The sequence below is a fragment of the Austrofundulus limnaeus genome, unplaced genomic scaffold (assembly GCF_001266775.1).
Source record: "Austrofundulus limnaeus strain Quisiro unplaced genomic scaffold, Austrofundulus_limnaeus-1.0 Scaffold2015, whole genome shotgun sequence".
NCBI lineage: Eukaryota > Metazoa > Chordata > Actinopteri > Cyprinodontiformes > Rivulidae > Austrofundulus > Austrofundulus limnaeus.
Window position 1 is genome coordinate 8,603 of NW_013954417.1, and position 12,935 is coordinate 21,537.

The following is a 12,935-nucleotide window of genomic DNA, read 5'->3' on the forward strand; positions in this document are numbered from 1 at the left end:
GCCTTAAAATTGTAAGTTTTTCCCTGTGAGCTAGCAATGTTTTTGTTTTTACAACTGGAACATCTTGATATACAAATGCTATATGAGGTTTCCTCTTTATATTAACAGCAAAAAATACTCAATAAATTTACATAAAGTTAGGATTCAGACTAAACAGTAATGTGTCATCATAACCTACAAGACAAAGTAAGTCATATCTCTGACACCAGTGTAGAGTCAGTGTGTTAAACCTGTGTAGTGTCAGTGTGTTAAACCTGTGTAGTGTCAGTGTGTTGTTGTGTTGAACTGGTTGTGGTTCCTCCTGCAGGGCTCTCTGAACACCTACAGGTTCTGTGACAACGTGTGGACGTTCGTTCTGAACGACGTGGAGTTCAGGGAGGTGACGGACATGGTGAAGGTGGACAAAGTGAAGATCGTGGCCTGTGATGGGAAGAGTAAGTGGAGCCGCAGCTGATGGATGTTGTTGGCATGAATGAGATGATGGAGGAGAGCTGGTTTAGATCAGACGACACGTTCAGGTGTCCTGATGAGAGGACAGAACTTTACAGCTGGACACGTAGAAAGACAGGAAGTGGTGAGACGAGCTTTAGGAGGAACACAGGTTCAAAGGGGATCAGTTTCAGGTCATTTCTGTGAGTTTTTAAAAAGATATTTGGTATATTGTATATATTTGGTATATTGTATATATTTGGTATATTTGATAACATTTTAGATTAAAAATGTTTTACTTTTAGTTTCTGATATTAGTCTGGTTTTCATGTTCTCCTCAGACTCGGGCTCCAACGCTGCAGAGTGATCTTCATCTCTCCACGTCTTCATCAATGGGCTTGAGTTCCACACATCTGGACTGTACATATTATTTATCACAGTTACGAGTGTTTGTGTTTGTGTGTGTTTGTGTGTCTGTGTGTGAGAGAGAGATCTTATTTTTTAATATGAGGAAGTATTTGTTCAGTTTGATTAATTCCTTTAATAAAAACTTTATTTAAAACCTGCAGGCTCTGATCACGTTTCTCCTGCTGAATATTCTACTTTCTACTTTTTACTTCTCGTCTTTTTTTTAAATATAAGATGTAGAAGTAAAAGTAGGCTGAAAATAATTACTCAAGTAAAGCAGAAATACCCAAAAAGTCTATTTAAGTACAGTAACAAACGTGTTTGTACTTCGTTACTTTACAACTCTGTATTCAGGCTTGTGTTAGGAGCCTTCAGGAGATGTTTGCCGACTTGTTTACACCATGATGTTTTTGATGGACGTTCTGCTCACAGAAGTGTTAATTCTAGTATAGTAACAGTTTTAAAGGGGACATGTCCTGCTAAAAAAATCTTTAGCCATTAAACACATTTTGTTGTGTACTTGGAGTCCCCAGAAGTGCAGAAAAATATTTTGTCTGGTGCCTCAAAGTCTGAGGTGTGTCTGATCTGAGACACACCTCAGAAAAGGGGCGGGGCTTGTGCAGTTGCAGTAAGGAGGAATTCAGACCAGCTTTCTACATACCCCAACTGAAGGATTTAAATGTGAAAATGGATTTAAAAGCATCACTTGTTTACTTTAAATCAGCGTGCTTCGGTCCAATCAAAGCAGGTGTAGCTCAAACAGGTGTCCTCAGAACTGCAATCACAGTTAGAAACATTATTTTTTCATTATTTGTGGGCCTTTAGAGGAGCAGTCCTGTTTCCTGACTCGTCTGAAGTCTGAAACGTGCCTGAAAAAACCCTAAATGCTCAGTAATTACTGTTATTTCATTGGCAGCTTTAAGCAGAAACATCCTGCATTTCATGCACCCGTTTTTTAGTGTAATCTGAAGTGCAGTACCTCCATGTGTCTGCAGGGGGCGCTGTGAGACCACCATCTGATTCTGCTGTTTTTCTCTAAATTATTGGACCAAAACATCAGATGTGGACTGCATCGTCTCTTTAGGTTTTGATCAGAAGATCAAAATGAAAATATCATAAATTTTTATTAATTTCTTTAAAAATATATATACACAATAAAAGTAACAAGTACAAACAACAAAATGAAGCAGAGACAAATGCCCCCTTAAATATACATTTTTCATATTTAAATTTTTTGAGTCAAAATGCTTTGAATTGAAAGCTTAACCCAAGGAAGGAAGAGATCCTGACCAGCAGAGCTCCCAAAACTTCAGGTTGAAGTTATTTTTTATGATTTATTATGTAATTATAATTACATGAAACTATATTTGATGTTTTAATTGTTCAGGTCTGCTGGAGTTTGGCACAGAATAAAGTCAGAGTTCTCTAAAGGAATTAAGTTCATCAATCTAAAAATAAGGCCTTAATTAGCCTTAAAATCTCTTAAATCCATCTTTCAGAGGTCCTAAAAATGTGACACATTGTAAGGATTCATTTGTCTCAAATATTAAAACAATTGGTAACATAAAGCTCGTTGTTTTGTGTTAAAGTTTATTTTTTGTGTTTATTGTGAAGTTGGTCTTGAGTTTAACTTCAAAACTTCAAGTGGCATTAAAGAGGTCTTAAAAGTCTTAAATTTAACTCACCCCAAGCCGTGCCGTCAGTGATGCAGGCTCGACGAGGACGGTAGAAATTATTTGGATAAAAGTGTTAAGTTCTGTTAGTAGAAAAAATATAAAGTTTATAAGCGTGCGGTGCATAGTATTAATTTAAAAAGGTCCATAAACGATATTATCACGTATCGCAATATTTTCTCAGAAAATTTAACATCCAGCAAAAATTATCGTGACAGGTGGTGATTATCTACAAAAAAGGATTCAAATTTTTTTCTCAGAATTAAAAACGTTTTTAAAAAAAGTCAGAAATCTGTTGGATTTCACATTTGTCCAAACTGTGATGGATTTCTGGTTGCTGTGAGACTATTTGCACCGAGCTGCTCCCCAGACACACAAAAAAACATCATAAAACACGTTTATTACAATACATTATATAAAAAAAACTCTGCGGATTATTAGTTCTGCTGCAGAGGAAACAAGACATTGATCAGGTTACTTATTGATCACTATCAGAGTAAACAAATGTCCAGATCAATACTGAACGTGAGGTATGAAAGTGTCTTTATCTGCTGTACAGGTGAAGAAAGGAATGATGGGAAAGTATAAAGTGAGTAAACAACAGCCTATATGCCACAGACATCATGTCCAGCACGTCTGACCACTTCCGGTTCACGGTCAACACAGTGTTAACGAAGGATTTTTTTCACCCAACGACTCTTAATGATCTCCACAGTACAGAATTATCATATTACAGGTACCAACATTAACACAGGAGACGTACAGGTCCAGCCAAGTGGAAAAAAATCACTCCAAAGTGGATTAAAGTCATAAAAACAAAGGAAAGACKTTTGTGTTTWTGGTTCCAGAATTTAGCCTTTTTCACTATTCCTTGGCTGCTTGTTGTGTGAATTTTTCACGTAGAGCTGTGACTCTTATATTGTTGGAAAGAGCAGAGTCTGGGCTTTAAACTGATTGGTTACTTGTATGGTTTGGATCGTTTTCCCCGACGTTAGTGAACTGAAAACGTGATGATCTGCTGCTCTCGTTTTCGGGGGGTGGGGGGCTCGACGCTCGTGTTTTGTCTACGCAGTAATATACACTCTAACAAGTTTTTACTTTTGCATAAAACACGACAAAGTTGCCTAAAAACATTTCATGCTCTGTATAACACAAACACACACACACACCTACCTTTGTACCGGCTGCTGTGTTAGCTTCCTGCTAGCTGTGAGGAGGTCTTTCCTCTCTCGTCTTGGCAGTAAAGGGGATAAATGTACATTTCCCTTTTGTAACCTCCGTCTTCTCATTTCTGATGCTGACTCTTGAATATCCTCAGGTTAGAAATGCTGATTACAAACACAAGCGTGAGCTTTTAAAGATAAGTTTTCCCTGTAATGCTATGATCCTCTGCTGTCACCTCCTCATCAAGAGGAAAAAGGATAAAAACGAACTACTCGATCATACCTGCTGCTTAGTGGACACAATGGCACACAACAGAACTCACGTTTTATACCAGTAGATCACAGATGCTTTAACTTTTGTGACCTTTTAACGGACTTATTCTAGGAGCTAACGCTAAAAACATGGTCAGTAACCAGGAAGTGGAAGGGAGGAGCGTGGCTGGAATTCTACCAGATATACGTCATTAATGACCGTGGCATATAGGCTACTGAGTGGTTTTTACACCAGAGTGGGGCGTGGCTCAGGGGACGGGTTGACTTGACCCCAGCTTTCTCTCGATCGGGACCACCACAGGTCTCCCCCGAGGACTCCCACCAATTCAGCAGAGGATGACGTGGACATGCTTGGAGAAGAGGCCGGACTAAAACCTGAGCCTGAATGAACCGTTTGTCTTCTTTAAGAGGCTGGACTCAACCGTCTCTGTCCTGAGGGACGCTGCAGGCTTCCCTCTCCTTCAAAGCTGCCGAACGTCTCCAACAAGTCCAGAGATAGACTGTACAGGTAGAACACACAAACATGAGCCGGTGAAACCCCAGCTCCCTCTTTCTTCTCCGCTTCTGCTTCCTCTTCCTCAGCAGACGTGTTCCTCAGCAGGTCGATCAGTCCTGAAAGCGCTGACAGGCCTTCTTCCAGCGGCACGCCGTGCACCACAGCTCCCTGTGCTCGATGCCGTAAACTTTACGGCACTTCTTGGCCTCGCTGCGGATCCTCCTGCTGAGCACACAGACGTGCAGGAGTTAGCAGCCGGTCCGAAAACTCAGAACCGAGAGAAGTCAGAAACACCGACCTGCAGGGGGCGCTGTGGTTCTGCAGCCACTGCTCTCCGACGCTGACAGAGCGCACCCGGAACGTCATGCCCTGAAACAAACACACATTACAGTCAGCTGGATGTCAGGTTCAGGTTAGGTTTGTTTCCTCAACTCTGGCTTATTTAAGCTAGTTTAACCACGGCCACTGATTTTTGGTGTCATCCAGTAATGGCCCCGGGAATCAACTGTTTTTAATTCAGTAGTTTTTGTGCTTTTTCAACATATTTAAAAAATTCAGCTCCTTCAGGACATTCTAGCTGACTTTTAGTATTTCAACAATTTATTCTTTTTGAGATATTTAGTTTTTTCTGCCACGTTTTTCTCATTGAAACTGAATGTAGCTGTTATTAAACTTCCTTAAAACTCTAAATTTTTACTGAATTTTGTACCTTTTCTCCCTTTTTAACTACTTTGTACTTATTTCAGCCTCTTTCGGCTTCTATTTTACCAGTTTTAGCTTAGTTTTTAGCTGTCGTTCTTACCTTTTCTGCTGTACTGGAATCAATGAAGTATTTTTTAAATTGAATGCTGCTTCTAATTTTTTTAACATCTTTGTGCTAATTTCAGTTTTCTTTAGTTTTTTCCTTTTACTTCTGTCTCTTATCAGCTATCTTTCTGTTTCTTTCAGATAAAATCTTCTACTTAGTTCAACGGTTTTTTTTTTCTTTTAGCTTTCAGCTACTTTCTAGTAATTCCAGCTGTTATCTGTCATTTTAGCTACTGTTTATCAAATTTCAGCTTTATTTCCGCTAATCTTTCTTTTTCGGTGATAATTTTCAGCTTCTTACAGCTTAATTAAGCAAATGTGCTTTCTGTTCTTTCTGCTAGTTTCTGTTCTTCAGCTACTTTTTAAGTCATTTTTCAGTCAATTTCAGCTGTTTTAGCTATTTTACAGAAAAATTGCAACTTTTTAGTATTCCTTTTCTTGTTTTTTTCTGCTATTTTTCTCTCCTTTCACCAACTGTCTGCTAATTTCAACTTGTTTCTGCTACTTTTATCTTTTTTTTTTTTGCTAACTGTTCTTTTACTTGACTAAACTTCAGCAACTTTCAACAACAATGAGCTTTCGCTGCATTTTGACAGGAAATGCAAAAGTTTGAGACCCCACCTTGGCTAGAGCGGGGTGGGAAGAGGATATAAGAGACAGTCCTGTTAAATCACAGTGTTGCTCGTGTCATTTGTGGTAAATTACAGCTCTCCGAGTGATTTCGGGGTTTACCTGTCGGCTGCAGGTGGTGGGCGGAGCTGCCAGAGACACCACATGGTTGAGTGGCAGAGCCTAAAGGAAAGAACATTGTTACAAATTAATTTTCAGATTCATTTCTTCTGTTGATGAAAATGAACAAAAACTAGACATGGGTTTTTACGATGTAAAAACAAGTGTGCATTGCCATGTAAGCATGCCTTTGCCTACAGCATTGGACTTGCAGAATGAACTGTGAGCAAGTTCAAATGTGATTTCTTTACCAGCTTGTGCTTGTCAAGTCAGCAGGTGTTTGTAATGAGGATTATTCTGTGACCATACGAAGTGTGTAGAGATTTTCTGTTAAGTTACTGTAGCTGGGTTTTGAACCCTGATCTCCCACATGAAAGCCCATGGCACTAACCATTAGACCATTAGAGCTGTGGCAGTTTGTATGTGTGCAGAAAGAGGCCACATTGCCAATGCAATCGTTGACATTAAACTGCAATATATTACAACAATAGGACAACATTAACACAGTATTACAGTAAAACATCATAATACAATCATATTAATATTGTAATCACTGAACTACTGAGTTTTACAAATTGTGTAGATGCAGCAGGGGGCAGCATTGGACCAATACAAGGCTCCATTGACTGCCATTATAACTTATTTAACATTAATATTGCAAAAACTATATGTTTTACAGGCACCAAAAGGCATAGCCATCATTTAGCACAGGAGATTTACAGATATAAATTACAATGGCAGCTCTAGGACAAAGTATGCAGGAGGAGTAGCGTGGCAAAGTTGAGATGACTTGGATGGGAAACGAATCACAATAGTGTGCATCGCATTGGTAATGCACACTGACTAGTTTGTTAGAATTATCCTTCATAATAAAATACAAACGTAAATAATATATGTCGCTTTCAGAAGTGCGCCAACAGGAAGTACCTCCTCCTGACCTTATTTGGACTTTATTTCTGGTGTTTTTTGTTTAACAGATGTATTTCAGTTAATTCCAGGATCTGCAGATTGAAGTTGATTTAATAAAGTGAATAAAAACTTCCCACCTGGTAGGAGTGCTCAGTCTGAACCTGCCAGGAGCTGCTGGTGCTGGAGGGGACGGAGCGACTCAGAGTGCTGCAGGTGAAGGCAGGGGGAGACGGAGGGGACGGAGGAGGGGGCGAGGGAGGTGAAGAGGGGGAGGGGGGTGAGGCGGGGGGAGACTGGTGCTGGTTTATCTCGGTGTAGTAAAAGTCTTCCTCGTGTTCACTGCCATGGCTGCAGCACAAAAGGTCAAAGGTCAGCAGGTGTTTCACCTCTGCAGAGGAGACGTGTCTCCGTCCGCCAGGCGAGTCTTACCACAGGTGAGTCGTCTTGATGTGACGTTTGATTCCCACCACAGACGTCAGCACCTTTTCGCAGCTCGGCCACAAGCACTTGTACGCCATCTTCAGGGAGTTCTGTGGAAGGAAACGCACGTCAACACCCAGCGTGGTCACGTTTCGTCCTTTTCTGACCGTTTCGGTTCCCTCACCCTGCGCTTACGAGGCGCTGGATCCTCAAACAGAACCTGATCCAGCTCCATGTCCAAGCCGTCATCGGGGGGTGTGGCTGTGCCACTGTCAGGAGGAGGCGGCGGTGAGGTGGAGGCGGGGCTTCCGGGGGCGAGGCCGATGCTCCAGTAGCCGCTGCTGCCGCTGTCGGAGAGCTCGATGCCCCCGACACTGGACTTTGATGGAGCTGGAAGAAACAAACAAATATTCTACAGAATCGTTGATTTTCACTAAACTCAGAGTTATTTAGTCTGAGTTTCACTAAACTCAGAGTTATTTAGTCTGAGTTTCACTAAACTCAGAGTTATTTAGTCTGAGTTTCACTAAACTCAGAGTTATTTAGTCTGAGTTTCACTAAACTCAGAGTTATTTAGTCTGAGTTTCACTAAACTCAGAGTTATTTAGTCTGAGTTTCACTAAACTCAGAGTTATTTAGTCTGAGTTTCACTAAACTCTGCATAATGGTCAGAGTTTCATTTGACTCCATGGTAACGTACTGAAAATGTGACTACATTCTTAGTTTTTAAACTTTGGGTTAACTTATTAAGAGCTTTCGGGTTTAATTACTGAGTTTTTTTAAAACGTCACTATTTTACTAATTTCCCCCTCAACTTGAGTTTAGTCTAATCAGAGTTTCCAAAAACTCAGGTTTAGTTTACTCAGTTTTTCCCAAACTCAAAGTTAACTTACTCAGAGTTTTGATCAAACTCAAAAGTAAAAATATGAAACCATAAGAAGTAAAATAAATAAATACGCTGAACTTTTCGTTTCCTGTCCTGGAAGCTCTCAGTTCCCTAAAATCCAGGTTATCTCAGCCGGTCAGATTCTTCACTAAACCAGGAAGAAGATCTCTGCAGTCACTAAGTGGGAGGTTCTTGTTTTGTGGGAGGAGTTTGGCTGAGGCTACGTTCACACTGCAGGTCTTAATGCTCAGTTCCGATTTTTTGAAAAAATCCGATCTTTTTGTGTGAACGTTCACATTACATTTTAAATGTGAACGTTCACATTACATTTTAAATGTGACCTGTATCAGACCCCTGTGTGAACGCTACACAGCACTGATGTGACACACATGCGCAGTAAAAGACGTGACGTCTCATCAGCCGGCTTGTTTGTTTACAGAGCTAGCATGGATGCTACATTTTGCACATCGAATCGGAAGTTGTTGTTTAATCAGAGCCGATTAAATAATTATCTGACCTGCTTCTTTAGTTCAGTGTTTATATCTGAAGCTGCCTCTGACCGGGATGCTCCAGTGAAGCTTTTTTTTTAACAAAACTACGAGCTGGAAAAAGTATCGACCGAGTAGCTAACTTTAGGATCGATACTTTCCACGACCCAGGCTGGACATCGTTATTATCAAACTATCTACGTGGAAAATGAAAAGTAAAAAGATGAAGCAACTGGACTTGTGTTTTGGAGCTGTAAACACATGGAGCTACAGATTTAAACAGCGAGACTTGAGGTTAGTGTCTTATCGATCCTTCACCTCCTCCTCCTGATGAAAAAGTCAGATGAATGTGACATGAGCGTTCACACTGCAGTCACTTTGAAAACATCAGATATGTATCCGATTTAAAACCACATACTGGAACGGCCTGGGTCGGATTTGAAAAAATCGGATTTGTCTCGTTCAGACTGTCATAAAAAAATCGGATATGAGTCAGATGGGTCAAAAAAATTGGATTTGGGTCGGATTTGCCTGCAGTGTGAACGTAGCCAAAGACGTTATTGGTCTGTTTGACTTTTATGGGCGTGGTTTGTTAAAGACGTGATTGGTTGGATTGAGTGTTTTGGGGGCGTGTAGCTCAGTCGAAAAAAAAATCAAAAAATGTATAACTCGAGACTGGAAGAATCTCGTCGCAACAAATTTGAAGTCAGTGAATTATGTTTACATGTTCACAATAATTACACTATGACCAGACAGGTCAACCTGACCAATCGTGGTTTTGCCAAACTCCGCCCACATTCCAAACTCCACCCACAGATAAGACACTCCCCCTCTGTACTGCAGAGACCCCTGTTTACTAAACTAATGGACAACTTACTCAGTTAAAACGGATTTTGTTTTTTAGGCTTAAAGTTTCACAGAAGCTGTGTTCTGGAAACGCCCTCTCAGTGGGACCTTCAGTCCCTCTGTTTGTACCTGCAGCTTCTCTGTGGGCGGAGCTCTGCGGCGGCAGCGGCAGTGGGCTGCAGGACAGGCTGCTGAGCACCATGGCTGCCATCAGCTCGTCCATGTCCACCTCCATACGATTTCTGTGACTGCAGGTGACAAGTGACTGGTGTCAGCGCGTTTATCAATAAACAATAAATAACAAACAGAGGTGGGAGGGGCCTGACCTTTTGGGAATGTTGATGCTGGCTGATTTGCCAAAGGCCTGAGAGGCTGGCCATGAAGACGAGAGACAAGATGGAGGCTGGTTGGAAATATCCAGCTGAATGAGGACGCCTGATGGCTCGCCTCCGAACTGAAAGGAAACAAAGACAGCCAGCTGTGATTGGCTGAGGCAGCTGTCAGCTGGAAGTGTCCTGACCCTGACCTCTGAACCTTCTTTCAGAACTGAACTGAACTGGTTTCCTTTAAAAGTACTTCCCACCTGGTAAAGGTTGAATAAAACTTAGGAATGTTATCGTTTCAAGATGCTGAAAGATGTTTCACAGTTGTGTCTCTCCCCCACCTTCAGATCTGCGTGACCTTTCACCTTGCCGATGCCTAGCTGTCCTCCCACTGTGGCCATGGTGATGTCAGTCTTTCCTGTCTCACTCACCAGCGACCCAAAGGGGGAGCGTTTCCCCAGACGAGTCTTGGGTATCATGTCTGCAGAAGAGACGATTTTTGATTATATTGACATTCACTAAATTAATCTCGTAAGCTCAAACGAGAACAAAACGTATACAAAACAACAACAACAACAACAACAAAAAACAGATTAACTCTTGCTTCAGGTTTGTGTTTAAAAACATACATTTTTATCAGTTTTTTTAATGTGGTTAAATGTTAAAGTTTACATTTAAGTGTTTCAGAATGAACCGCAGTCTTTAGTGTTGGTGCTCAGCTCTAATTACATCATCATCCTGCAACTAAAGCAACCGCTAACACTGCTAACACTACGAATACTGCTAATGCTACAAATAATGCTAATACTATGAATACTACTAATACTATGAATACTGCCAACACTACAAATACTGCTAACCCCACAAATAATGCTAATGCTACAAATACTGCTAACAATACGAATACTGCTAACGCCACAAATACTGCTAATGTTACGAATACTGCTAACCCTACAAATAATGCTAATGCTACAAAAACTGCTAATACTGTGAATACTACTAATACTATGAATACTACTAACACTATGAATACTGCCAACACTACGAATACTGCTAATGCTACGAATACTGCTAATGCTACAAATACTGCTAACCCTACAAATAATGCTAATGCTACAAATACTGCTAACAATACGAATATTGCTAACGCCACAAATACTGCTAACACTTCAAATACTGCTTATGTTACGAAAACTGCTAACACTACAAATACTGCTAATGCTACGAATACTGCTAACCCTACAAATAATGCTAATGCTACAAAAACTGCTAATACTGTGAATACTACTAATACTATGAATACTGCCAACACTACAAATACTGCTAACCCCACAAATAATGCTAATGCTACAAATACTGCTAACAATACGAATACTGCTAATACTATGAATACTGCTAACGCTATGAATGCTGCTAACACTACAAATACTGCTATCGCTACGAATACTGCTAACCCTACAAATACTGCTAATGCTATGAATACTGCTAAAGCCACAAATACTGCTAACGGTACGAATACCGCTAATGCCACAAATACTGCTAATGCTATGAATACTGCTAAAGCTATGAATACTGCTAATGCTACAAATACTGATAATGCTACGAATGCTGCTAAATCTACGAATACTGCTAACACTATGAATACTGCCAAAGCTACAAATATTGCTAACAATACGAATACTGCTAATGCTACAAATACTGCTAACACTGCTGAAGGTAGTGTTTAAATTTTTTTAATTAAAAGTGTCTTCATTGAAAACAACATGTGATCCAGTAGTTTGAAGTGTAGCTCAGACACCGGTGGCTACTGCAAGTTTGATAAGTTGCAGAGAAGCGTTAGCAGCTTTAGCAGTGTTAGCGTTTGATTTTGTCTCAGGATGATGACATCATAACAAGAGCCGAGAACCAACAGCAAAGGCTGAGTTCCATTCTGAAATACTTAAAAGTAAATTACAACATTTAATCACAACTTTTAATATTTTACGGAGCCGTGAGGGCACATACTTTAAGCCGTTCATTACAGTTGTTCCTGCCGGTTTATTAACAAATTCACGTGCTCACCAGGATACGGAGTTAGCTACAACTTTAATTCAGCTTTGGATTAAATGTATCGCAAACACACACGAAGTTATTTAATATGCAGATATTTTAACTGTGCGGCCACAAAATATAATCATGAATTACTCGGACTTGTGGCGACACTTCCTGTTTTGGTAACCAGATATTTCAAAATAAAAGTCTGATTTAATTCATTTCATAGCCTACAAAGCAAACATTTGTGAGGTAACACAATAGAAAAAAAATCACCCCATGTCCCCTCGTGGGCTCTGTAAGATTTAACTTTAACACTAGGAGATTTAGACAAATTAAAATTTAACATTTAGTATAAATTAGTAAAACGTAAGAACAGTGAGGTAAATAACAACAAAATGTTAGTGGAGATTTTTAACAAGGATTTTACACAGAAAGTGAACTAAAATAATGAAAACGTGTTAGAGCCCCGTGCTCTCTTCTCAAACTTATTACGATCTGAATAAATCGAACTTTCAGAAAGACGACATGTCCACATTGACCAGTGCTGAGACATGAAAATCCCAGCTGTCCTACAAACAGGATCCCTGCCGCCATTAACAGCAAAACTTCATGTTAGAGTTGCAAACACACACACCCACTTCTCTACAGCTCTCAGCCAATCACAGCCCTCCGGTCCTCCACATTAAGAGCCTCACATGCAGTGAAAGCAGCAAGCAGGCTAAAACATGTAGAACATGTACCATATCATCATCATCATCATCATCATCATCATCATCATCATCATCAATCATCAGTTTATCTTCATGTTGCTTGCACTGAGCGAAGCAATAAACACATTTTTTTTAAAAAGTATCTCCTGAACCCACAAAAACAGCCTGACTGTAAAAAACACACAAACAGCAGCTACTCACCTGCAGCGTCCAACAAACAACCAAATAAACAACCAGGTAAACAAACAACCAAACAAACAGCTCAGAGTGTCTGTTGCTGCTGAATGAGCCCAACTGACACTGTGGGCTGTGGGTGTGTGAGAGTGTGTGTGTGTGTGTGT

The 12,935-nt window shown here is 40.3% G+C and overlaps 2 protein-coding genes across 4 annotated transcripts; one reads left to right on the plus strand and one right to left on the minus strand.

Annotated features, from left to right (window-relative positions):
* Positions 1-307: 307 nt before the first annotated feature.
* Positions 308-940, plus strand: LOC106536878 (transcription initiation factor IIA subunit 2; the record flags this gene model as incomplete). The annotated part of the gene is given in 2 exon segments (XM_014034221.1): positions 308-434; positions 771-940. Coding segments are annotated over 2 exon segments (153 nt in total), but the record flags the coding sequence as incomplete, so codon positions are not given.
* A 3,057-nt stretch (positions 941-3,997) lies between these two features.
* On the minus strand, positions 3,998-12,930 carry LOC106536879 (zinc finger protein 395; the record flags this gene model as incomplete). 3 transcript variants are annotated; one of them, XM_014034223.1, is given in 10 exon segments in its annotated part: positions 3,998-4,667; positions 4,741-4,811; positions 5,982-6,041; positions 7,025-7,235; positions 7,317-7,417; positions 7,492-7,697; positions 9,657-9,775; positions 9,854-9,981; positions 10,192-10,331; positions 12,796-12,930. In XM_014034223.1, coding segments are annotated over 9 exon segments (1,149 nt in total). In that variant the 3' UTR covers positions 3,998-4,552.
* Between the last annotated feature and the right edge of the window lie 5 nt (positions 12,931-12,935).